This window comes from Arachis duranensis, chromosome 1, assembly GCF_000817695.3.
Source record: "Arachis duranensis cultivar V14167 chromosome 1, aradu.V14167.gnm2.J7QH, whole genome shotgun sequence".
Lineage (NCBI taxonomy): Eukaryota > Viridiplantae > Streptophyta > Magnoliopsida > Fabales > Fabaceae > Arachis > Arachis duranensis.
The window spans coordinates 2239586-2264191 of record NC_029772.3 but is presented as its reverse complement, the minus strand read 5'-3'; the positions used below and the strand labels follow the sequence as shown (position 1 = coordinate 2264191).

Here is a 24606-nt window from a genome sequence, read left to right as displayed (position 1 = left end):
CAAGTATAATACTTTATGTTTAATCTATCTTTTATTATAAATTATAATGTTCCATAATGTGAAAATGATTAGTCAATTTGACTTTATCCTTCATGATGATAAAATGCAGGATAAAGTTAGAGCAAGGCCTCCAAAGCTTCATGTTAAAAAAGGAAAAACAACAATCGCAGCCTCACCACAACCGGCTGCAGCTACAACAATTTCAATTTCAGCTGAAACAATCAAGGGCACCAGTTCTGCTACTGCGAAGAAACTTGTTAGTTTCATGACTTTTGTACCAACTCCCGGATTCAAACACCCGAGGAAGAAAGACAACGATGTTTGAGTTGTGTTGTTCATTAAGGGCTAAATTATGTATTTTGTAAAGGGCTGCTACTTTAGAATCTTTATGCATTATAGACATATTAAAGTACTTGTTCATATTTTGGTATAGTCCAAAATTAAGTAACTTATGTTTGATATTACGAAGACTTCATTAATAGGTTTGGTATTATTGTGAAGACTATATTAGCATGCTTATATGGACATGCAAATGCTTTGATTTTAATACATCTGGTTAGACTTAATTTATCTTATGCAAAAATGTTTGGACTTATTTTTTATTCATCTGTTTTTAGAATTGTGTAAAAATTTGTTAAGCTAATGTCAAAATATGCAGGTTGTATGATTGTTAATGGATATTCAAAAATGTTCAAACTGATTTATTACATTTCACCAATAATCTTAACAAGATACAACAAAACAATATCACCAATGCTTTTACAACTTTTTCACTTTTCCACTTATTTGACACAAAATGCTCCAACCACTAACATAAGCATTATTACTAGGACAAACATGAAAAAAAAAACAACATCTTCACTACTCTGACTTCAGCTTCTAAACTACCCATTCTCCAACCTAGTTTCACTTTCCAATCTTCATAATCACTTTCAACTTCAAACTCTGCTTCTGCCCCACCATTTGCAGCTTCAAAAGCATCATATTCATTATCATCTACCCAACTAAAGTAGTTACAATGGCTGTCTTTCTGCACATGTAAAGTGATAAATTTGAATCTCATATCAATGGTGAAAGAGGGGTTCAAGAAACTATGGTTCATACCCATTTAAACTCACCCCATATCTTGGACAAGTGTGAAACAACCTTCCTGGATTTTCTGGTGTTGAGGATTTCTTGATCACAGTTTTCAGCCCACAAAAACAGGTTCTGTCCATCTTCATCCTCCTTTTTCGCATGGACGAGCTAGAGCCGAAGCTACCAACCGATCGTGGTGATAACCCAGCACTTCGACCTCCACCGGCGCTCTGCATCCGAACTTCTAAACCTGGGTGATGTCTTTGCACCACTGCAACTCCACTCCTTAATGTTTCCGTTCAATTTGGGGGTTAGGGTTTATAAAATGGAAATAGGGATTAATTTGACATAGTAAGTAGAACATATCTTGTCAGCTTCCAACTGGGTACACACCTATTAACACACATGTCACTTAACGGTCCACCTGTACTGCCGTTAACGGAATCTTTGAGCCCACTAACAGAAGGATAAACGTGATTGATATCTAATCTTTCGAGGATTAATTTGATTAAAAAATTTTTTCGAAGACAAAATTGATGATCGTACAATCTTTCGGGGACCAATTTGAACATTAACCCATAATTTGAAACCAGTTTGGTTATCTGATTATAGCATCAAATTAAACTTTAAAAAATTAAATATCTTTCAAAAAATTTGAGGTGCGTGACAAATCAAAAACAATAGTAGTAATCTAAATTTTAGGAAGGAAAAAAAAGTCAAAGTTGAAAAATAGTCAAACGTTTAAATATCATCATTTTTATATATATTTTTTTGTTATTTTATACCAGAACAAATTGTTATTTAAATTGCAATAGTACAAAATCATTTTATACAAAAAGAAAAAACAATCTTAAAATTATTAATAAAAACAATATTACAATAAAAAAAAGCACACTGGAGACCACAACATAAAAACTAAATAAGATCATAGTAGTTAAGTAAAAAATTTTCAGTTAACTCAGAATAGCAAAACAAATATTGGTATATATAACTTTTCTCCAAAATTGTAGTATGTGATCCAAATATCCAATTACAGTTATAAGTAATAATGACTTAAAATGAATTAAATGTAAATTGACAACAATTTATACTAGTCAATAGCTATTTTGCTTTCTTTGTTAAAGAACAAACTATCAGAATTAGTTTTAGTAGCTCTATATTAATATTTTATGTTTATAATAATAAATTAAAGAAAAATTTTACCTTACATATATGAACATCATCATTATCCACACAATAGCTTTCTATTGAAAGTGTCCACAACTTAAATGAATCTCCTCCTTCATTTCTCTGCATAATAATTAATAACCATGAGATATGAGTATTATTCTTGTGATGATGATTATATTAATAAATTTAACAAAAACCAATCTTGTAGAAATTAAAACAAAAAATAGTCCAAAGTAGGTTCTTTGGGAATGTCTATAGCATATTCTTACTAGTTAATTACACATTAGAATTTTGTTGCAGATGTAGTAATTAAAAATGTTAAAAAGTTCTTCAATAAAGTATTGTAGAAAAGCAAAAACCAAGTAAAAAATGAATTTGTTTGTATATAAAGGCTGCGAAGTCATAAGAATTGCCTCCAAATGAATGGCATCATAACCAAATATCCCTCTTAAAATCATACGTATTCAGCATTAGTGCTCTAATTCTATTTTGCAAAAAAAATATTTGTGCTCTAATTCCAATGGATTCTAATCACAACAACATAACTTTTTTAGTCTTGGCTACAAACTACAATAAAAAATCAAAATCATATAATACAATTTTGTTCAGAAGTTGAATTTATCTTTTTTAGTAGATCATTTTTTTTATCTTCAATAATTAGCTCTAGAATATAACAAAATTTATTTGATATGTAATTTGTCTATTTTAATCATATTTAGTAGTTTTTATATCCCATAAAAAGTCAACTCTCTTTATATAATTGTTATAAAAGGTTTCATAGTCCTTCACAGACGATAATGACATTTCTATACTTGGAATAACCTAAAACATAAATAATCAAACACTTAAAAAAAGTTAAAAAATGTTTGATTACTAACAGCAATTTCAGAATGAAAAATAAAAAACCTCATAATTAACAAATCAGAAAAATAACAAGTCAAAAACACTTAAAATCAAATCAAGAATAAAAAAATTAACATATGAACTAAACACAGCACAAACCTCATCATTAGAGCTTGTGGATTCCATTAAATTCTGACTTTACTTCAATAAGGAGCAACTTTCCTAATTTGGCCAATAAAATCGATTCAAAATCTTAAGAGAAGAAGAACTAACACAAATCAACGTAATGCGTTTAAAATAAACTAGAATAGAATCTCACATTCGATTAGAAGAGGAGAGTCAAGCGAGCTGAGAAGAAGAGAATGAATCCCATTAAAAATAGAAGAGTAACACACTGAGAAGAGACTCAACGGCGATGAGAAGAAGAGACTCAACCGCGCAGAGAAGAGGAAAGTGAAGCGTTGTGCGGAGAAGAGAAGAAATTGAGGAGTGAGGAGCAGTTGCATGCGATCAAAGAACTGGATTGGGTGGGATTGCTTATTTTGGCGCGTAGGTGTGTTGTAGTTATTTTTACAACACCGTATATTTTTTTTTAAAGAAAAAGCTCAACACATAAAGTGGAGCAAACAACCTACAGATACAAAACATAAAAAAGACCAAGCAACTCCACTGTCATATCCGACATAGCCATCAACAACATGAGTTAAGAACTACACCAACATAATGATCTAGCAACACAATCAGTCACGTCTGTTACCTTGTTTTCGAAAATGACATCATTTTTCCGTAACCAAATATTCCATATAATTGAGAAGAATCCAATTAAGCAACACTTGCACATGTCTTTTGTCAACGGCACAGTCCGCCAACTCTCAAAGTGCTCTTTTAAGGTTCCTGGTATAGTCCACTCCCTTCCAAACTCCTTGATCCATGTGCACCACACCTGCCAGGAGTACTCACAAGTAACAAACAAGTGTTGTACATTTTCAACATCCTTGTTGCATATGACGCACATATTATCATTCCCTTCAATGATCCCAAACCTACTTAATTAATTGCTCCTTTGTATTTACCCGGCCTACTAGTATAAACCAGGTGAACAACTCTACTCTAGGCGAAACTAGTCCTTTCCAAATCTCTTTTGTGAATCTGTAGCTCAGAATATCATCGGTCATAGTCTGTTCCTGCAAAACCTAAACAAAAGAGTTAGTAGAATAAACACTTTTCCTGTCAAATTTCCACACCACTCTATCTTGCACTTCTGCTATTGATCTAATAGATTGCAAGACATGAAGCATCTGATCTAAGGTATCAACCTCCCACTGGCAGAGTTTCCTCCTCCATTGGAAGTTCCAAATCTACTCTATCCCATCTCGAAACCCACAATTCTCAATTACTGATCCTTTTTTGTTTGAAATTAAGAAGAGTCTCAGACAGGAGTCTTTCAGCTTTTCCATTTGGAGCCAAGTATCCTCCCAGATCTACCATCCCCCACCTTCATAGCCAGACCATCAATAATCTTCTGTCGGACCTGTTGGTCCTTTACTCGCAGTTGACATATGTCTCTCAACGGGCCTCCTCTCACTGATAGAGTCTAAGTTGACAACAACTGATCAGAAATTAAGTTATTACAGGAGCATACAATTTTCTTCTATAACGGACAGTCTTCTTTTGAGAAACGCCACCACCATTTAAACAATAAAGCAGTATTACGTACCATCGTATCTCCCATCCCCAACCCTCTGAGCTTCTTTGGTGCTTGAACCATCTCCCACTTAACAAGAGCCATGCCAGGTTGTCCGTCTTTCTTCCTTCAAAAGAATCTTCTCTACAATGAGATTATTCTATGTGCAATTACATTTGGCATCTTATACAAACTCAAGTAATAAATCGGTAGGCTGTTTATTATTGACTTTATAAGTACCAATTTTCTAGCCTTGCTAAGGACCTTTGATTTCCACAAGTTAAGCTTTTCTTTTACTTTATCTATAACTGACTTACAACACCGTGTATATATATGATTGAAAGTAGTATACAAATAATAATTTTTGTAAAAATAATTAAGTGAAGTGAAAAAAAACTTAATAGTTATGCATTTACAATTTATTTATTCTTTTTTAAACATATAAAACAAAGTCTAAAACAAGAATTATTATTAAATTATATTATTGGGTAAAAGATTTCTATGAATATATGTTCTGAAATGTGAGGCATTATATATTATTTAGAGGAATGCCTTTTTAAAAACTATAAGAATTTAGAGTTTTAAACAAATATAATAGCTATCATATGTACTCTTCAATTTTTACCCATTTTAAAAGAAAAAACAAAATTCAAAAAGTCTATTATGAACATAATCCAATACATCTAACAAGCTATCATGCTTTGTATTTATCGTTCAATTTAGCAAATAAATTTAAAACAGTCACTGGCCACTTGTGTGACTATATATAAAATAATCTTACAAATTAATAATACAAAATTACACCTTTTCTTTTTTGTGTGGGAGAGAGAAGAGTATATCTTCCAATGATGTAAAAAGAGAAGTGTTTAATTTTGCTATAGAGTTACAAATCGGTGTCTTCGATTTATTTTTATTTTTTTCCAAACAATCACAAATCAGACGGTCCGATCTGTGATTTCGAAAATAAAAAAAATTTAATGTTAAAATTGGACTGTCCGATTTTTATTTTAAAAAATAAAAAAATACAAAATACAAAACGGACTCTACGATTTGTAGTTTTTTTTTAAACAAATCGGACCCTCCGATTTGTAGTGTATTTTTTTCTTCAAACAAATCGGACCGTCCGATTTAAATAAAACACCATATAAAAAAATACCTAATCTTCTAATAACAATATATTAGACATATATTTAACCAATATGAAAAAAATTAGCCACAAAATTACATCCACTAGTAGAAGATTATTGATTGACTCAAAGTTACAAATTTAGAAGGTCAATACGGTTAGACCAAAGAAGTCAAACGAAAATCTTAGCCTTCTGGGGTTGGACACGTGGCATATTCCAATAGGCTACACTCTCGTGTCTGCACGGCGTGCTTCCACTTCCTAACTCGCAAGAGAAGAAATACTGCGTTAGAGTTTTTCCCTTTTTTCTTTTCTCTTTCCTTCTTCCTTTCTTTCTTCTTATGCAAAGTTTCAATCGTTTCCGTTCATCAAGGATTCGGAGATGTTCTCGTCTCTTTGGAAGGAAAAGAAAGAAGAATCTTCGAGAACAATGGAGATGCTGTTGACGTTGGTTCTATTCTGCATTCTTCTTCAGCCTGCAAGGGTTTCTTCAACTTCTCAAGGCATTGATCAAGTAATTCCCCAAAAATAAATACAAATTCGTTTTATTTATTTTTCTTATTGTTTTATATTATTGAACGTTGCAATTTTTTATGGAGTGAGAATCTTGCTGAAGTAAATTCTTGTCTGTTTGAATTGTATGATTTTGGATTTACCATAGAATGCAAATATGTGAGGGTTTGGTTCATTATGCTGCAGCAATATAAAGGTTTAAGTTGTGATACTTCTTATTTATATGAAAATAGAGAGGCTAATTTCATAGTGTATGTTGATTCTTGTTAAGTAATTGCTTCAAGTTGTTGCCTGAATGCTTAATTCTGTTTTCATGCGGTGTTTGGATTTTATGAAATTAGGTTCTAGAGTGTGGAAAATGATTTGGTTCGTTGACAACCAATAAGCATAGTGTATGATTTTTCTAGTGGAGATCATGCTGTGTTTTAGTAATTGTTATTTGGCTACACCTTTTTAACTGAAGCGTTTCATTGGTTACCATGGGTTGCTTGTATTGTATGAGTACGAATATGTATTAGAACAGAAATGAATTGAAATTGCGTAAGGGTACATAAGGATTTCGTGCGCCATTTTATCTTTCTTTCTTTCTTTCTTCTATTTTTTTTTTTTAAATTTGGAATAATCCTTGGTTACAATTTGGATCCCTGGTTACTTTTTGTTGTTTGGTTTTGTTCAAGACTTCTGCAAATTTGTTTCAATTCCCATTTCCGTGGCAGTGTGAAAATAATTTTTTATTGTTCCTTTGTTACAGGGTTATATAGATTCAAATGCTGGAAGGTGAGTGAATTTAATCTTGAGCAATGAAACAACAATTTTAGTTTGTGTGTCAGTATTAACTTCTTCACGCCCTTGTGATACTATTATTAGTAAGGTGAAGTAAATAAATAACATAAATTGTGTGTGGCTCATACTTTATAGTTAATACACTCCCATCTTTTGTTTTATGTATCTTTTGTCCAGAAAGTAAAAATATATATAAAAAAAGAAATCATTATTTTGATATACTTGAATAATTGTTTTCTTCTTACTTTTGTTCAATCGATATGTTTGTGCTTCGTTCCTTTTTCACTTTCCAGGAATTGGTGTGCCTAATATATAATGTCACTATTCAGAACTCTGCAGCAGGAACAGGATGGTAATCATCAAATACATTGCTCTAGAGAAAGAAGCAGAGCAGCACAGAAGATCATTCAGGAGGTATTAGAATATTCAAATTTGTGATTTGCATGATGCTACTATGACCTTGTTGTATCATTATGATATAACTGATGAGATGTTCATTTGCTCCGTACATTGATTTTGCTGTAGTATTTGATGCCGTTCGTGGAGAAAGAAAAATATCATATCTCAAGAAGTTGTAAGTTTCACCCTGACAATGATCTATACAGAGATCAGGAACAACATAAATCCCACATTAACATAAATGAATGGCAATGTGGTTACTGTAAGAAAATTTTCTATGAAGAGAAATATCTTGACCAACATTTTGATAACAGACACTCCAATTTGCTAAATTTGGTAAGATGTTTCTTCAATACAATTTCTCTTTTAAAAGGTTACCACTGTTAGATCTAGGCTTTGTCATCGGGTCACTCTAGTTTATTTAAGCTAAGCTTCTCTATGCTTTCTTATTTTAACGGTTACTATAGAGAAACCTGCTGTTGACTGATAGTAACTAGTTGATCCTCTTAAGGATGAGAAAAAAAAGATCCCTTATTTGGGGTTATGTCTGTTGGATGCTTTGATTGTTTAATTTCCCTAAGCATAAACGATTTCCTGTCAATAGTATTCTTTTATCATTTTGATATTAAGATATTGGATATTGGCCTGTCTGAATTTTCAAACTAGAAATTCTGTTGAAAGAAATAAAAAAGACTTATGGCTTTCTTTGCTCAACATGACATGTAGACATGTAGTAGCATCACTAACCGAAAGATCATTGTGCTTGATCCAGAATCAGAGCCAGTGCTTAGCAGATCTATGTGGCGCATTGCACTGTGACATTGAAATCAATTCTGGGTTGAAAAAATCAAAATGTAATCCTGCTGCTGCTGCAAGAAATAAACATCTGTGCGAGGTGTGCATCAGTCTGTCTATTCATTTGTTTTAACCAGATTTGTTTCAAGCCACCAATTTATCTCAAAAGATTGAAAAGTTGACAATTTAGCCCTTGAAGGACTAAACAAGTGCAACATCAGTTGCTATGTGGGTTTGGGAAATTTATCAAATTGAGTAAATCATTTGAACACAATGGACTTATTTAGTTATTCGGAGGTTAAATTGTCTATGTTATTAAGTATTCAAGGGCTAAATTGATGGTATAAACAATTTATGTCTGTCTCTAATTGTTTTCTACAGAGCTTAGCAGATAGTTGTTTTCCTGTTAATGACGGTCCTGCAGCAAGCCGACTCCATGGTACGATATTAGTTTCTTTTCTGTAAAATGTTGCGCGTTATTGGCAGCTACTGCTTTCTTACATTCACAATTTGTCAGAATTCTTCTTGCACCAATTCTGTGATGCGCACAGCTGCACTGGAAGCAGGAAACCTTTCTCCAGAGGCCGCCGGGTAATTTAATTAAAATATATAAATGATTTCTATCCCTTTCTTTAATTTACCTTAAGAGGATCATTCTGAAAAATCAAGATTCAGAAATCCTGAAAGAATTTAACTTGACAAATTGCATAATAATGAGAGAGTGGATTTTCAAAGACTCCTCAATACTTTGTCCAACTATGTGGTGGAAATGAATCTATTTAATATAATTCGTTTGAATTCATTTAACTGGTTTCTTGGTATATGCAGAAGAAGACAAATGCATTCTACATCGTTGCTTCCATTTTGCTTTTGATGCTGCTGCTACTTTACTATCTCTATATCTACTTATATCAGAGGTATATATAACTCATTTATCAGAGATTCCAAGCAACTTGCTAATGGATGTGATAAGGTTTTGATTTTTGTCTTACAGAGGGATGAAAAGGGAAACTCAACTGTTGAGGCGCATCACTCAAACTGGCAGAAAGAAAAAACCATCTTAATGGATAGATCTGTCACCTTCGGAAGTTCTCGCTTCTCAAACACTTTCAGAATGCATAGTAAGTTTACTAATCTGTGACAACTGCACTCCCAATTCGGCCATAGACGAGTGCAGTTGGAGAAGAGCGAGAAAGACCGCCAAATCTGCTCCTCGTTTTGCATGTTTGTTGTAAGCCAATTTCAACACAAATTTGAGCTGCAGGATTGAATTCGCCCGTGGTGGCTTTTGTATTTGATTCTAACTGACATCACTAACAAGAAAAATTATACCTTATCATCGTGTTCTTTTTGTTTGTTGAAACTTGATCAGGATCTATTTGCAAACCTTTTCATTGTGTAGCATCAGTGTAAACTTCTATTAAAATTCTTTGTTTTTAAATATGATACTAGCCACTAATGTTCTGATTCATTAAACGTGTGTTAAAAACAAGTATACAGATTTTAGATTTCTAATTTCCAACGAATGTTAGATGTCATCATAACTTGGTAAAAGTCGGAAATTAGACAACACTGAATGTAGCCATGAATAAACCATAGTTGCTTTGATTCTTTTGTTTACCTAAGTAATGATTTTGGAAGCAATTCATAAACTCGAGTGGGAATATTATAGGCCTGTAATTTAATCACAAAAGATTCCATCGCAGTTTTCTAATAACCATGAAACAAACTTTACTACGAGATTACGGTTACTCTACATCTATGTCAATCTTTTTTGCAGCGTTACTTGCTTTTGGAACTGTTATGTAAAGAACTCCATCTTTGACCTGCGCTTTAATCTTGTCGAACTCAATGTTTTCCGGAAGGGCAATCCTGTCATTATATCTACCATAGCTACTGGCAGGCCAGTCATCTTCATGCCCTTCACTTCCATTTTCCTGACCTTCATGGTGCACTCTTTGCTCCTTCTCTGCCTTCACAACCAACATGTTCTCTTCAACCCATATCTTTACATCGTTCTTGTTCATACCTGGCATATTAAACCTCATCTTGTAATCTTTCTTCCCTTCTTTTATTAACCACGGCAGTTTCCCTTTATTGTATTCACCGTTTTCGGTTATGATCAAAGGTGAAGCGCTGCTGTATGACAATGGGTTCTCCACAATCCTCTCCATTGTGTCCAACATTTGTCTCATTGTTCTTGCTTCTGGAAACTGGTTCAACAGCAGCACTGCAATTCAAAAAAATGAAAAAAATTAATTATCAAACCACTCACTATACTTTTGTATGAATACATATATTTTTAATATATATTTTATATTTTATCATATATTTATAAAATAATTAAAAAAATATATGAAACTAACTCTAAATCAGCCAAAAATAAAATAACTTAGTTAATTATAAATATAATAATTAATTTTATTTATTTATGATTTAAAATATTGGTTACTAAATGTTTCACCATATTTAAATTAAGAGGAGATAAGTTAAGTATTATTGCAACGTAAAACACGAAAACTGATTCAATTAGCTTCTGTCTTTACACCCTCCTTCCCTCTCTAAATGCCTAAAATATGATAAATTAGAAAACAGATTTAGAACCATCCAATTTACAAAGAAAAAAATATCCTAATACTTAGCATAAATACCATCCATATAGAGGTTTTAAATTCACGCATTTGGCTAGTTTTTACTGAAACCATCTTAGTTGAAATAATTAATACAATAATTAATTTTTACCGTACCTATAAAATGAAAAGATAAATAACATGAAGATTGAAACTATAGAAAAGTCCCCAAAAACAGTTAAAGGCGACAAAACCATTGAATTATGACAAGGGAATGAAGTATTGGTAAATCAGACCTTTCTTTTTCCCATTACCTTTGGGGGAAGACTGTAGTCCCTTATTCATCTTAGGCTGCAATTGTTGATGCTGCTTTGTCCTCTGGAAGCTTGCATCATTTCCGGCAGTAGCCTTTACATTGTTGTGGAAAATTACATTCCTTGCTCTTGAGAATGGTAACAATTTGGTATTGGAAACTCTTATAGATGAAGGGTGAGCACAGAAACTCATATTTGGAAGTGTTGAGGCCATTTAATTTTCTTGTTGCGAGAGTAAAGAAATGATCACGGGAGAAGATGACGTTAGCATTGATGAAATTTATAGGATATGTTGGAAGTTTCTCGAGGCATCTCAGGTTGGAGTTCTAGATTTCTCCATGCAATCCACTCCAGTAGCCGCATGTTCCACATTCCATCAGTTTTGATTTATCTGGTTGGGCTTGAAGAGAATTATCATGAAACCTATTTTTGTCAAAAAGAAAAAACAATTTCCCACAGCAAGCTTTCCTAATTCTCACCTTAATAATAATAAATAAATAAATAAATAATAAAAATATCATAAATTAATTTTTAAAAATTTCTGTATCAATTATCAAAAAATTAGTTTTTTATTCCAAGAATTTATATATTACAGAGGCCAACTTTAAAGTTATTAAACCTAGTTTATTTGTTAGTAAGTTGGCTCCATTATATTTCTCATACATACCAAACAGGGTATTGAATTGTTAAAATACATAAATTATGTGTAAGTTAGCATCTCGCACATTATAATTTTTTATAATAAAAACCATTATTTTTTTTAATTATGTTATTTATATATTAAAATTGATTATTAAATTAGTCATTTATATAAAATAAATATTAAATGTTAATTTTTTTTGTGATAAAGATATTCAATATGTTAACTGATGGATGGATATGTTTTTTTAAATATATTTTTTTTATTAATGTATTGTCTCTTTTGTTAAAATATGTATTTAATTCACATTAATTAAACTTTTAACTTGCGTACTTTTTTATTATAAATAATTAATATTATTATATTAATTATAATTTATAAGAAAATATATTTATGTTATTTGAACAAATTCGGACTCTTAGGTTAATAGTTTTAGTGAGACGAATTTGAATTTTACCATTAAATTATAATTAAATTGTCTCCTATATTGAAGTTAATACAAAACATCAAAACTCAAAATTACATTATTTGTTAAATGATGATCATACAAATTAAAATGCACATATCTGATGTTAAGTTTATTCATATCATCTACATATATAGCATATATAACAAGTTTATAGTTTTACATTTCTATTCTACAATATTCATAAATTATACTCAGAATATATATAATGACACAATAATAACTCAATAAAAAGATGTACTCAACAAATGAATTTTGTTGAAAGATTGTTGAATAATTATGAATAATTATTGTTAGTTAAGTCGTGAATTTTGTTGTTTTAACTTGTTACTAGGTTGAATTATTATCGAATCATTTTGACTTATGAGATTATTGGATTGGAATAATTTGCTGTGTGTTCCTGTGAACCTGTGATTTTCACTACAAAGATTTTTATTTATTTGTGGGAGTTTTTTCTTTTATTTGTGGAAGTTACTAAAACCCCTAAAATTTGACGTGCCACGAAGTCTTTTGTCGGGATTTTTAAAAACCTTTAGTGGAGATTTTGTATGTGTTTAGTAGAAGTTTTATATTGGATTTTTGTGGCAGTTCTTGGTCAATGTTTGTGACGGTTCAAAACTCCCACAAAAAGACCTTTTCATTTTAAAAATAACAGCTATTTTGTGGAGGTTTCAAACCTTCACAAACCTGTCAATATAATTTTTTAAAATTAATCTATATTATTATTACACTACTGATCATTAAAAATGTAAAAAAAAAATAAAATAAAAGAAATATTTTAAAACAAAATATAGTACACTACCATCATTTTCCAATCACATTAATTACAACTAGAAAATATTAAAAATAACATGATAAAATACAAACTTATATCCAAAGTCATGGACAATGAACATAACTAAATAAATGTATTTGCAAACAATGCAAATAGATCTTGACTTCTAGCTATACCATTATCATCCAGAAAGAATGACAAACTAACAATGCAGTTAACAAAACTAACAATGCAGTTAACAAGACCTAATGCTTACACTAGCTGTTGCAGTAGATATTAAAGCTAAATGTTACTTAAACCAAATGTTAAACCAGTGAGAGAGAGCATTAGTTATGATCCATGGTAACTGTCAAAGTATCCATCGTGGCTTCATACACACTCTTCAAAAGAACTCTTTCTTCTCATCTTCACCCAAATAAAACCTCAAGCCCCAATTTGTGAAGGCACAAGGATAGAAGATTAAAGAGGGACCACAAATAATTTTGAAGAGAAAGAATGAGAATAAGGTCACGGGATGCCTTAACGACTTTACATTTTTTGACAATGTACCACAATGCTGTTAGTTGCAACAATTGATGTTGGGATCCCAAGTTTTATGATCCAAATTACAATTTCATACTTCAAACATAACATAGATCATCAATCAAATCACAAACTAAAAATAGAAAAAAAAAACTATACAGCAACGAGGAACAGGAACAATATTCTTTTTTTTGGGGGACACAGATTATAACAACAATTTTACGGAAATAGTCATACGGAATAAGATACACGAACGTTATAGGGATTTTGGCAGGGTTCAGATGACTCTAGCAAATAATTGTAATGGAAGAAAAGAAAAGGGTCAAGAAGAATACTCCTTTATTTCTTTCATCCTTTCATAATTAATGAATACTTCACTGAAACAATATTCTTCACATCTCATACAAAATTCAGTTTTGCAATTTCAACAGATGAAGCTATCCAAAGACAAACACAAGTTTCATGATGTCAACTGACACAATTTCAAACCAGTTTTGGCCAATCAAGAAGCGGATGCCTGCATCATTTTTTTCTGCTTGGATCCCGGCTTAGCCCGTATTTCTTCAGTGTTTTGATGTAATTTCTCATGAGGGTAAACTTGTTACTTCCGAGGTGATAGAAATAATCCCAGGAATAGATTCCGGTTTTGTGCAAGTCATCAAAATTAAGCCTGAACAATCCAATTCATCAACTATGCATCACATTCCAGTTTGAGGGATTTAGATATTGAAATTTAGATCTAATGTCTAAGTTTGATGTACCTTACCCCATAGTTCCCTACCGGTTCTGCAGACATGATTCCCACGTGCCGTCTCCCAGATATTACCTGGTTCGAGGGATCAATTGGAATGTAGTCAAATCAAAACAACAGAAAAAGAAGTAACAAGGAAGATTAATCAGACAAGAGACCTCATTGATTCAATTATGAAAGTGTACTAAAACTCAGGATATAGTTTCCAAATGGTGCACAGTTGAAAAAGCATTCTGAGTTGCAGAAAGCAAGTACCTTTTCACCTCCAATTGATCTGATTTTTCCATCAACTGCAGGACTGTTTATTCTTAGAAACTCAGCCGACAACTTGAATACATGACCATCGGCAAATTCCACCTCCACCTGAGAACAGTCCAGGAATCATGCATAAGGTAGGGGAAATAAGCATAATTTCTCCAAAAGAAAGTTGTTTCAAGATGCAAGAACAATATGACAAGTAAGGATACAACAGAACCAAAGCCTTTAACCACTACGTGTCGTGTATAGTGTAACAACAGCTAACATTAGGAGAGTTCAGTGCAATTAACACAAAACACAAAACAACAATGCTTTCCTTCTTTTCTACAGCTTCCACTTGTGTAATGATGATACAACATAAAACACCCTTTCAAACCCAAATAGCACAATACTCAACCCAGTTATACCCTAGTTAAATACACAACATTCTTTCTTTTCTTTTCTTTTCTGTAAAAACTAAATGATATATAAGAAGAATATCATTCAGTATTTACAGCGTGTACCTTTCTAATCTTTCAACATGTTTGTGAAAGAAACACATTCAAAAAATTCATGACCTTTACACCAAATAGAAGCCAAACAACTCATCCTATCCCATGGTGAATTATACTCCAACCAAATACTTCAGATATGGTGTATAGTGCACTATAGCAAAAAGATTTGATTCTCTCTCTCCTTCGGGATTCAATTAAAGGTGCATAAGTCAAATAAATTAGTAAATTACAGGAACATTGTACTAATAGTAAGTAACATTTTGTTATATTTGTAGCTAAATTTTCCTTCTTCTAAACTTCTACCCTATTCTCGGAAAAAAGGAATGTACATTTTTTCAAGGCAAGCTAAGAAATAAACTTTCATATTCTAACTCAATCATGCAGTAAACAATATTAAAAAAAATAACAAAAAAAAATTTCCTTTTTTGATTAAAAAAGGGAAGAAGTGCTAACCAATTTTGGGGCTTGAAGAGAGAACCTGGTGAGTCGGGGCATAGCCTCTGCTACTGTGTTGATGCTCCGAATCGCAGCCATGGCCATCAAGGTAGCAAGGGATTTGATCGAATTCTCTTTTTCTTTTCCTTTATCCCTAACTCAGGCTAGATTCTATTATGAAGAAAGAAATGAGGCTCTGATACTGTGTTTATTTGAAAGGAAATAGTGAAATACTGAAACAAGAGTAAAAGAAAGGAAATTGAAATTTGTAAGGATGTTAATGATTTTCCTTTTGTTTCTTTGTAGAACCGATGAACCGGCCTGAACCTTCGGTCGAACCGAACCAGGTCCCGGCCGGTTTTGACCTTCCAGCCTTAAACGTTACCGTTTTGGGTATTAGATAAAGGGAACCAGCTTCACCCTCTCTGTCTCTCACGCATTTGCTTCCCCCTCTCTAAGAAAACCCTAGCCTCCGTCACTCTCCTCTTCAAGCTGTGTCACCGCCACCGTCCTACCGCCGCCGTCGAATCTGGTCCACCCGTCGTCCCTACTGCTTTACGCGACCGTGCTTCCCAGTCTCTCACTCGACCAGAAGCCAGAACTCTGAAGTGTGAATCACTCCCCCTTCTCCAACCCTAGCCTCTCTTCTCTTCGAGCCAGTGCCGCCGCGCGTCCGTTGAGCCAGTGCCGCCGTCCGTCCGGTCAATCAACGTTCTGTCGGCATCGTCTTCGAAGGTCAGTGGCAATCATCGCTTGTTGTTCGTTTTCTTTTGGGTTTTTTTGTGTTGTGATTTTAATTTACTGAGATTATTGATTATTTGGATCAGATTTATTTATTTATGAGATTAATTTTAATATATTGTTCGCATGGAGGTTAGTTGGAATTGGATTGGAACCAATGGTTTGCAGTTTGTATCAAGAGTTGTTAACTGATATTGACCTAAGTTTTAACAATTAATTAATTTCAGAACACAGAACATGTTATAAAACTTGGAGGGTTTTTTCCTTCCTTTTTATGTATTTATTTATTTTTCCAGCCTGAGGAAGCTAAAGTGGAATCCTAAAGATGACAATAGCAGTTGAAGTGCTATTTCTTTTTGTCAAATGATTTTGTGGTTCACTTTTGATTAGATTAAATGATGGCTTGGATGGACTAGTTTAGTTCAAAATGTAAACTACAGATAGGAATTGCCAGATTAAATATAAATACAACCGTTCCTTATGGTTCTTAGTTCACAAATACTCTCCAATCTTGATTGTATTCTTATCTATAATCTATGGCTTTTATTTTGTTGAAATTGAAAGCTTAAACTGAGGTGTATCTGAGATATTTTTCGTGTAAGTTTGACAGCAACAACAGGGGTAAAAGAAAATGACAATTGTGCTTGCACAAGTATGAAAATTTTTCATGTAACTGAAACCAAAGCATTGCAATTGCATTAATGAATACAGGCATGTTTCTATCTTTACATTGATTAATGTATTATATATTTAGGTGTTGGATTTAGTAGAAATCGAACTACTACTTTCTCCCACGAGATTCGAAAACATTATCATTCTTCCTCATACTCTCTCGGGAGTAAAATTTGTATGCTCCAACAATGGTCCAAGCCTTACTAACTTAGGATGATTGATAACAAATTTTTATGTTGGCATTTTATGTTTAGGTATATTTTTTAGGTTTAATTACTCTGTTGGTCCTTATAGTTTTGTAAAATTTTCAATTAGGTCCCTATATTTTTTTTCTTTTTAATTGAGTCCCTGCACTAATTTTTTTTTAATTAAGTCTCTCTTAGTAGTAATTGGCTTAATTTTATAGAGACCCAACTAAAAAAAAAATTGGTATAGGGACCTAAATAAAAGGAAAAAAAGTGTAGGGACCCAATTAAAAAAAAATTGGTGCAAGGACTCAATTAAAAGGAAAAAAAGTATAGGGACCTAATTGAAAATTTCACGAAACTATAGGGACCAACGGTAATTAAACCTATTTTTTATTTATCTTTTAAATTTGTAGTTTTTTTAAAGATTTTAAGACTTTTGTTGAAGACATTTCATGAAGTGTTTTAAATTTAGAAGATATTTTAAAGTTTATATTAGATTATAATGATGTTTTAAGAGTGTTTATTTATAATTTATTTATTATTTTATTAAAAATGGTTTTTTCGGTTGAATTATGATTAAACTGGTTAAACTAATAAATTAATGAACCAATAATTATAACGGTTCAATGACTGATTCGGTTTTCAGAATAGTGGCTAAAACATATCTCTTTGCCCTCTTTTATAGTGTGTTGCTGGCTGCACCAAAACCTGAAACTTAAAATCTTTAGTCTCTCGATCACTCAGAAACCTGCGCCATCGATGGATCCTCCAGCTGAGCCAGTTAGCTACATCTGCGGAGGTTTCTCTTTCTCCTCTCATCTCATCTCTCATATTTGTTTCTTTGATAATTCTTCTGCCTATGAGTGGTTTTGGATTTTAGGGTTCTGAAAGACAATTTGTGTTTTTGAAGTTTTCTTTTTCATTTGTTTCTTCGTTGTGCAGATTGTGGTATGGAGAATACGCTGAAACCAGGTGATGTTATACAGTGCAGAGAGTGCGGCTACCGTATCCTTTACAAGAAGCGCACTCGTCGCAGTAAGCCCTCTCTTTTACAATTTGAATTTCATAATCCTTGTTTTTCAATTTTCCTTTCTTGTTTTCTCATAATTTTAGTTTATGTAATGTGTTGTTCATGGACGCCTAATTTTTCAATACGTGAAAACGTGCACTTTGTTTGGATGGTTTATTTTGAATAATGGAGGTAATCGTAACCCTAATTTTGGTTGGGGGTAAAATTGGGAACACCTTACCCGAATGAGTTTCATTCGGAAATATATCTTTACAGTTAAGCTCTCTTAGGTTTTAAAATGTAGTTGCATGTTTAGGCTCCAAATTAGTCAACATAATTGACCTTTGATTTTTGACATAGGGTTTGAGTCTCTGCCTCCTTAGAAGTTAGTACAATAACAAGTACTCGTATTTAGAAGTAGTAACATGGCTTATTTTTGTGTTTATTTGGAGATTCAAGTTTTCATCCGAGCATTCGGAAATCTTGCTTGATTCCTAACAACTATACACCGTTCGAATTTGATGCTTTTTTTAAAGAAAATTATGAAGGAGGGTCTAGGAGTTTAATTAACCCAATCATGTCAGCAATGATTTGTTCCTCTTCATCATTTTGGGTAGTTGCTCATCTGATAAGTTATATCTAAAAGAGTTTGGCGGAAGCACTGAACCTTAAACAATTTAACCGTTGCTCCAATGCTCCTTTTTCAAATATAACCCAATAAGAACAACAAAACCCAATGTGAAATGAAATATAGATCAATCAAAAACATCATATGTTATTGTTGAATGCTGACCATCTTCGCTGTGCCTAGGTAACTGAAAAATGGAAAATTATTAATGACTGGGATTCTTCTGAGAATGACATGCTTGCATTTGATGCACTACTTTAAGGCATACATGCAGTTTATCTACACTGTTCATTTACATCTTTCTTTCTTTGGTTTTTATGCAGTTGTCCAGTATGAGGCACGTTGACGAAAACTGCTGTGGCGTTGGCAAGTATTTTCCAATGCAACCGTTATAGACTTGTAATGAAATTGTGATGTGAATGTGCTGTTCTGTTTTACCGAAGTCTTGTGAAATATAACCATCAATGATCCTTCGAGTTTTGAACTATTAAAATAATTCTTACTTTTTAAAGCAAATGGATCACCTACTACTATATGGCATGATACGAAAAAAGTACAAAAAAAATAGGATAACAAATCAACATAACCCAAATTTATAAAGACTAAACATATATGTAAACTATGTTTCCTCTTTACTCTATCATTGTTGCCCCCTCTCTTCTATTTCCTTTTGGTCAGCCTTTTTGAACTTTTTGAGCTACTTGACAATCACAAGTTAAAAGAACAATGGCATATTGTATTATTGAGGACAAATTAAGATATAAAATGGAAAAAGAAAAAAGAAATTCAAGCAGCTACAAGCTGTCTCATGGTAATAGGAGATGCATATCTTGAAGGTCCATCAAAAAGTCTATCGACAAAGATGCGAGTAGCAGCTTCGGTAGGATGGACAGGATCCCAGAAAAGATAGTCTTGTCTGTTGGAACAAACAATGGAAATTGGGAGACATGGAAGTTCAGCATTCAGCTTACCAATTCCACAACAAGCAGTTTTTATTTCTCTAAATCCTGAAAATGGCACATATGAACTCTTAAAAATGAGATATAGGGATTAAATCTAAACTTTTTTTTTTTTGGAACATTATTTTTCTTTAATGGAGACCAGAATCAAAATTCACAAATTCATAAAGGACAACAAACTTGTAGAGTTTTACATTTTTTTCTCTTTTTTTTAATGAGTTATAAATTGAAGTGTCTTTTAAGAAGAGAGCTTAAGATTATATATATAATATTTGTTTATATTTAGCGTAAATTTTGTTGACTTACACAGTTGAATAATTTTTTATGCACGATAAATTTTATCTATCGAGCAGTTAAATACTCATTAAATCCACGGAAATGATTAGGAGTCGATAAGTACCAACTGTGGTTACTGTTGTTTTGTGTTGTTTAGTTCTCTTATTTGTTACTAACTTTTTATTGTTTTTTAAAAGGAAAAGACTGAAATTATATAAGACAAGTTTTGTAGGTATTTTCCTAGTGTCCTAACTCCCAATATATATATATGCTAATTATAATAAAAAGATGTATATGCAATATGAGTTTTTTATTTATCATTATGATTTATAAGTATATATGCATGTGATAACAATACCATAAGAAATTGGGCTCTGAATGAGATCTTCGATAGCGGCATAAGTATCGAAGTAGGAGTATCTTATGTCCTTTTTCTCCAATTGCCAATTCTTCAACAAGGTTTTAAGATCTTCATTATATTTAAGTGCCCAATAATTGGCTTCCGAGAAGCACTCTGTTTTGTTCTTAAGCCTGTTTGAAGGACAGCATCCAATTGCACCAATTCCCGCAATTTCAAATTTCCTTGCACCTTGCTCGTATAATCTCTGCCAAATAAATACCAAATCAAAAATAATAAAATGCATACAAGATAAGAGTTGATTCCAATAAAATTTAAAAATGATCTATTTTATTCTTTGTTGTTTGTTTACTGGTGGAAACTCAGGTGCAGTAGACTTCATGTGAAGTTGATAATTGAGAGCCGTTAAATGATTTGACTGATTTGATTAAATTTTCGTCTAACGACTCTCAGCTATCAACTTCACGTGAAGTCGACTGGTCCTGAGTTTTCACCTTGTTTACTATGTTTAAGTGATCATTTGGCGGTTAAATGTTGGTAAACTATATCTTGTCATGCCAACATTTTAATTTGCCATGTCTGAATTAGATAACGTCTAATTTTTCTTAATCAAACTTTTTTTTTGATAATCCTCTGATCATAATTATTAAGCATGGTTTAGTGCATTTTCACTCAAAAACAGTTTTAAGCATCCAATTGCATACAATTATTTATTAGATTAATGGATTACTAAAAGTGGGAGCTAAAATAGACGACATATTAGAATCAAATTTAAATAGATTTTTTTTTTTTTTTTACCTGTAGTTGAAGTTTTAGGGAGGAAGTCATGGAATCAACGTATTGTTGAGGGGTGCTTTTATTTTGAAGATCCTTTGAGTTGAAGTAACCAAAGAGATCGTTGCTTCCAATCACAACAACAAAGATGGATTTGGAGAGATGACACTGAAGTGCTGGTTCTCCTATTTGTTGGCTCAATTGCTCTTGCACTTTGATGTAGTAGTCCACTTGATTTGGCAAAGGTATGTTTTGCCTCTGCAAATAATAATAATATAGAAAATTAACTTTTAGTTAGTCAATAATATTAGTTATTTTTTAATTCTAAACAATTTTATTTTTTAGAAAATTTAAGATTTATGATTTAGAGTTTAAGATTGAAAATTTATTATTTAAATTCTAGAATTAAGATAAATAAAATAATTTTTAAAATGTTAATTTCATAGTATTATTTTAATAATAATAATTAAGTGAGGATTGCTTATTTTGGGACAGCATCATAAGAAAGATCAAGATCGCTTTTTATTTATTTGTTTTTTAACTGACATTTAATCAATTTTGTCACGAGAGATTTTATAATTTTTTATTGTATAAAATTTTAACTCCATATTATTTGTAAAATAGTTTTGTTATTATCTATAAAGTACAAATGCTTTGCTGAGTTACTATATTTGTTTATTGAACATATTTTAAATATGATATTTATTGATTACACGTGTCTTCTGTATCATATTGTGTTCAATATCCATATATCACATGTTAATATTTATTATATATTCTCTCTTTTATAATGGGATAATATTATGTCGTTCCGCTTACTTGTACACTTTTATTTATCATTGAATGCAATAAATATTAACATGCGGGGATAGCTCAGTTGGGAGAGCGTCAGACTGAAGATCTGAAGGTCGCGTGTTCGATCCACGCTCACCGCAATTTTCAATTTTATTTTGACTGTGTATACGCGTATTTGGTCATTCTTGTCCCTTAAATCTCAAGTCTTTTAATTAATCAATGTTTCTCTCATGGACCCCACTTCCATAAAATCCACCTCTTTCCATGCCCCACTTTTTGTCCCAGTTTGTGGAAAAATAAATTGGATTGTATGAAGGTCTCTTTCAGTTCCTTTAACTACCAAACAGAGATTACAAAAACTGATATTAATGATATTTGGATCCTCAATCTAGACTATTCAACTCCTAATGCAGTAATCCTAGCTAGGTCCCATTATTTTCAACATATAACAATGTATGAACAGGGTAAAACAAAGGGAGAAAAAAAAAGCAATTGAAGAAAGGAATAAGAAAGATTGAATGAACTTACAGAAATTTCATCTGTTTTATCACTGAATATTCCAGCACCTCCAGAGGCAAAGCTAACACCACCCAAAAATGACACATTCTTGTTGTTGCGGGACTTGGACACTAGGGAGAGGTAAGGTGGTGAAGTTGGGATCCCCAATTTCTCAGCTTCATTCAACCAATTTCATCATTCATTTAATTTGAACCAAATATTAGCATCAAAGTTATATATATAGTTCATGCTTCAATAAAAAGAATAATAAGCCAATGCTATGATAACTAACATAACTTTTGGAGTTAAATTAATGAAAAATTTTATAGAGATTAAAATAAAAATCCATTATATTTACAAAAACTACAAATTTATTTTAAATTAATAGAAAGATAGTATTAAAAAGTTAAAAAATATATTGCAAAATGGTTAGTAAATAAAATTGTATATATTTTTTAATGCAGTGATAGAAAATTATATTTACTATTAATCCACTTTATTTATTTTATTTATATTTCACAGTTCACACATCAATTTTTTTAAATTTAGTGCATGAAACTGACTCTCATGTTATGCTATTTATATGTTTTTTGGGAGTCATCCCATCATCAATCATGAATTTCTTACTTTCATAGATGAAAAAATATTGAGGAAATATCAAATAGGGAATGATTCGAATTTCGAACAGAAAAATTTGTGTGTGTGTGTTTTTTTAAAGTATTTGAAATATATTTATTTTAGCAAAAAAATTATCAAATAACTATTACAAATTAACGAGACCATTAAAATAACGATTAAATTAGAAAAAAATAAATTAATATTATATATATAAATTCTAAAATGACATGTATTTTTGGATAAAATTACAGTTTTAACCTTAAAAAATAGTTATTTATAAGCTAAGACTGAGAGAATATAATAATATATGAAGCAGACACGAGTTTAATGATTTGTAATATTCATAACTTGATGATATAATATGATTAATTATAAGAATGAACTGCTGATTTGTAATATTTGAAAAACAAATATTATCATTTTTTTTTATATTTGTAATGAACTAATGAATATTTTAAATGACTTACCAATAAAATCTGCAGCATTCTTGCCATTACTAAACCTCCCATTTGGTTTCTTTGTAGGATAATCAATACCATAGTGAGGAAGAGCAGCTCTTTCAATAGAAAGAGCCAAGTAATTGTTATTGCCAACATCAACAAGAGAGTCACCAAACACATAAACAATTGGAGTCTTATTTTGAGCCTCTAAGAATCCCAACAAGTTCATGAAGATGAAGAAAGAGGGGAGGAGGGAAAAGCTCCAAAGCATAATAACACTTTTCCCCATTTTGGGATGTACCTTACTCACTAGATTATTATTGGAATTGAGTTAGGTTTTTGTATTAATTTATGGTATGTGAAGGCTCAGAATGGTTGGCAAGAATTTAAAGGAGAAAAAAAAAGGTGGGTATGTGAATGTGATGATATATGTGTAATAAATATGTGTGAACAGAATTCTGATTAAATTAAAGGCTAGTGTATGAATCACTAAGAGATAGTGGAGCAAAAAAAGAGTACTGTCCATATACTCAACCAACACTGATTTTATGGTGGTGTTTTTTTTCGTCTATATATTTCAAAAAAATTTAGTACCCGTCAACTCCCTGTATAATATATATGATTCAACTCAACAAGCTAATAAAAATACGACTCATTCTTAAACATTTTTTTTTGGTGACTCTTAAACATTTTTTACTATATACAAAATATTATATCTTTTTGTTAAACATTTTCATGTATTATAATTTATATTAATGACATATTCAAAATTTATAATATAAAATCTATTTTATTATATAAAAATCGAATTTCTATACTTAATAAATAGAGCTGACATGACATTATTTTTAGAGTATTTTTTATTTATTTTTATTTTTTTTAATTTGTAAACTTAACCTATGTCCTTAGGACTAGGAGTGTTCATTGGTCGGGTAAAATTGGATTTGTCTTGATCCAAACTCGACTCTAAATATATACTGGGTCTACTTTTTAGATTCTAACCCGACTTTAAACCTGATGAATCCTAAACATTTT

General features: G+C 31.7%; 5 protein-coding genes and 1 non-coding gene across 10 annotated transcripts; 3 read left to right on the top strand and 3 right to left on the bottom strand.

Annotated features, from left to right (window-relative positions):
- The first annotated feature begins 6176 nt into the window (after window positions 1–6176).
- Window positions 6177–9791, top strand: LOC107482087 (uncharacterized). Of its 5 annotated transcripts, XR_008002363.1 has the most exons (10): window positions 6177–6414; window positions 7165–7190; window positions 7526–7610; window positions 7722–7931; window positions 8368–8490; window positions 8772–8829; window positions 8908–8981; window positions 9219–9307; window positions 9385–9506; window positions 9579–9791. XR_008002363.1 is itself a non-coding variant. In XM_052253618.1 (9 exons), the coding sequence occupies exons 1-9, from the start codon at window positions 6283–6285 to the stop codon at window positions 9658–9660; spliced, it is 912 nt and encodes a 303-aa protein (XP_052109578.1). In that variant the 5' UTR covers window positions 6177–6282; the 3' UTR covers window positions 9661–9791. The 5 variants fall into 5 exon arrangements, 4 of the variants coding, with proteins under 4 accessions (XP_052109578.1, XP_015957998.1, XP_015958063.1 ...); XM_052253618.1 differs by lacking the exon at window positions 9219–9307; XM_016102512.2 differs by having other exon boundaries at window positions 9385–9791.
- Window positions 9792–10095: 304 nt separating this feature from the next.
- LOC107482283 (small heat shock protein, chloroplastic) lies at window positions 10096–11674 on the bottom strand. The gene is made up of 2 exons (XM_016102764.3): window positions 11275–11674; window positions 10096–10620 (listed from the first exon to the last, which is right to left on the bottom strand). Exons 1-2 carry the CDS (start codon window positions 11486–11488, stop codon window positions 10139–10141), a joined length of 696 nt encoding a protein of 231 aa, XP_015958250.1. The 5' UTR covers window positions 11489–11674; the 3' UTR covers window positions 10096–10138.
- A 2151-nt stretch (window positions 11675–13825) lies between these two features.
- On the bottom strand, window positions 13826–15865 carry LOC107482377 (uncharacterized). Its single transcript, XM_016102864.3, has 4 exons — window positions 15634–15865; window positions 14684–14791; window positions 14439–14503; window positions 13826–14347 (listed from the first exon to the last, which is right to left on the bottom strand). Exons 1-4 carry the CDS (start codon window positions 15718–15720, stop codon window positions 14200–14202), a joined length of 408 nt encoding a protein of 135 aa, XP_015958350.1. The 5' UTR covers window positions 15721–15865; the 3' UTR covers window positions 13826–14199.
- Window positions 15866–16035: 170 nt separating this feature from the next.
- Window positions 16036–19369, top strand: LOC107482453 (DNA-directed RNA polymerases II, IV and V subunit 12). Its single transcript, XM_016102985.3, has 4 exons — window positions 16036–16350; window positions 17902–18015; window positions 18159–18251; window positions 19177–19369. Exons 2-4 carry the CDS (start codon window positions 17976–17978, stop codon window positions 19197–19199), a joined length of 156 nt encoding a protein of 51 aa, XP_015958471.1. The 5' UTR covers window positions 16036–16350; window positions 17902–17975; the 3' UTR covers window positions 19200–19369.
- Window positions 19370–19568: 199 nt separating this feature from the next.
- Window positions 19569–23981, bottom strand: LOC107482004 (GDSL esterase/lipase At5g55050). The gene is made up of 5 exons (XM_016102405.3): window positions 23599–23981; window positions 22544–22689; window positions 21245–21478; window positions 20447–20693; window positions 19569–19860 (listed from the first exon to the last, which is right to left on the bottom strand). The coding sequence occupies exons 1-5, from the start codon at window positions 23858–23860 to the stop codon at window positions 19640–19642; spliced, it is 1110 nt and encodes a 369-aa protein (XP_015957891.1). The 5' UTR covers window positions 23861–23981; the 3' UTR covers window positions 19569–19639.
- Window positions 22083–22155, top strand: TRNAF-GAA (transfer RNA phenylalanine (anticodon GAA)). Its single transcript has one exon. It is a non-coding gene; the product is annotated as a tRNA-Phe (tRNA).
- Window positions 23982–24606: the final 625 nt, after the last annotated feature.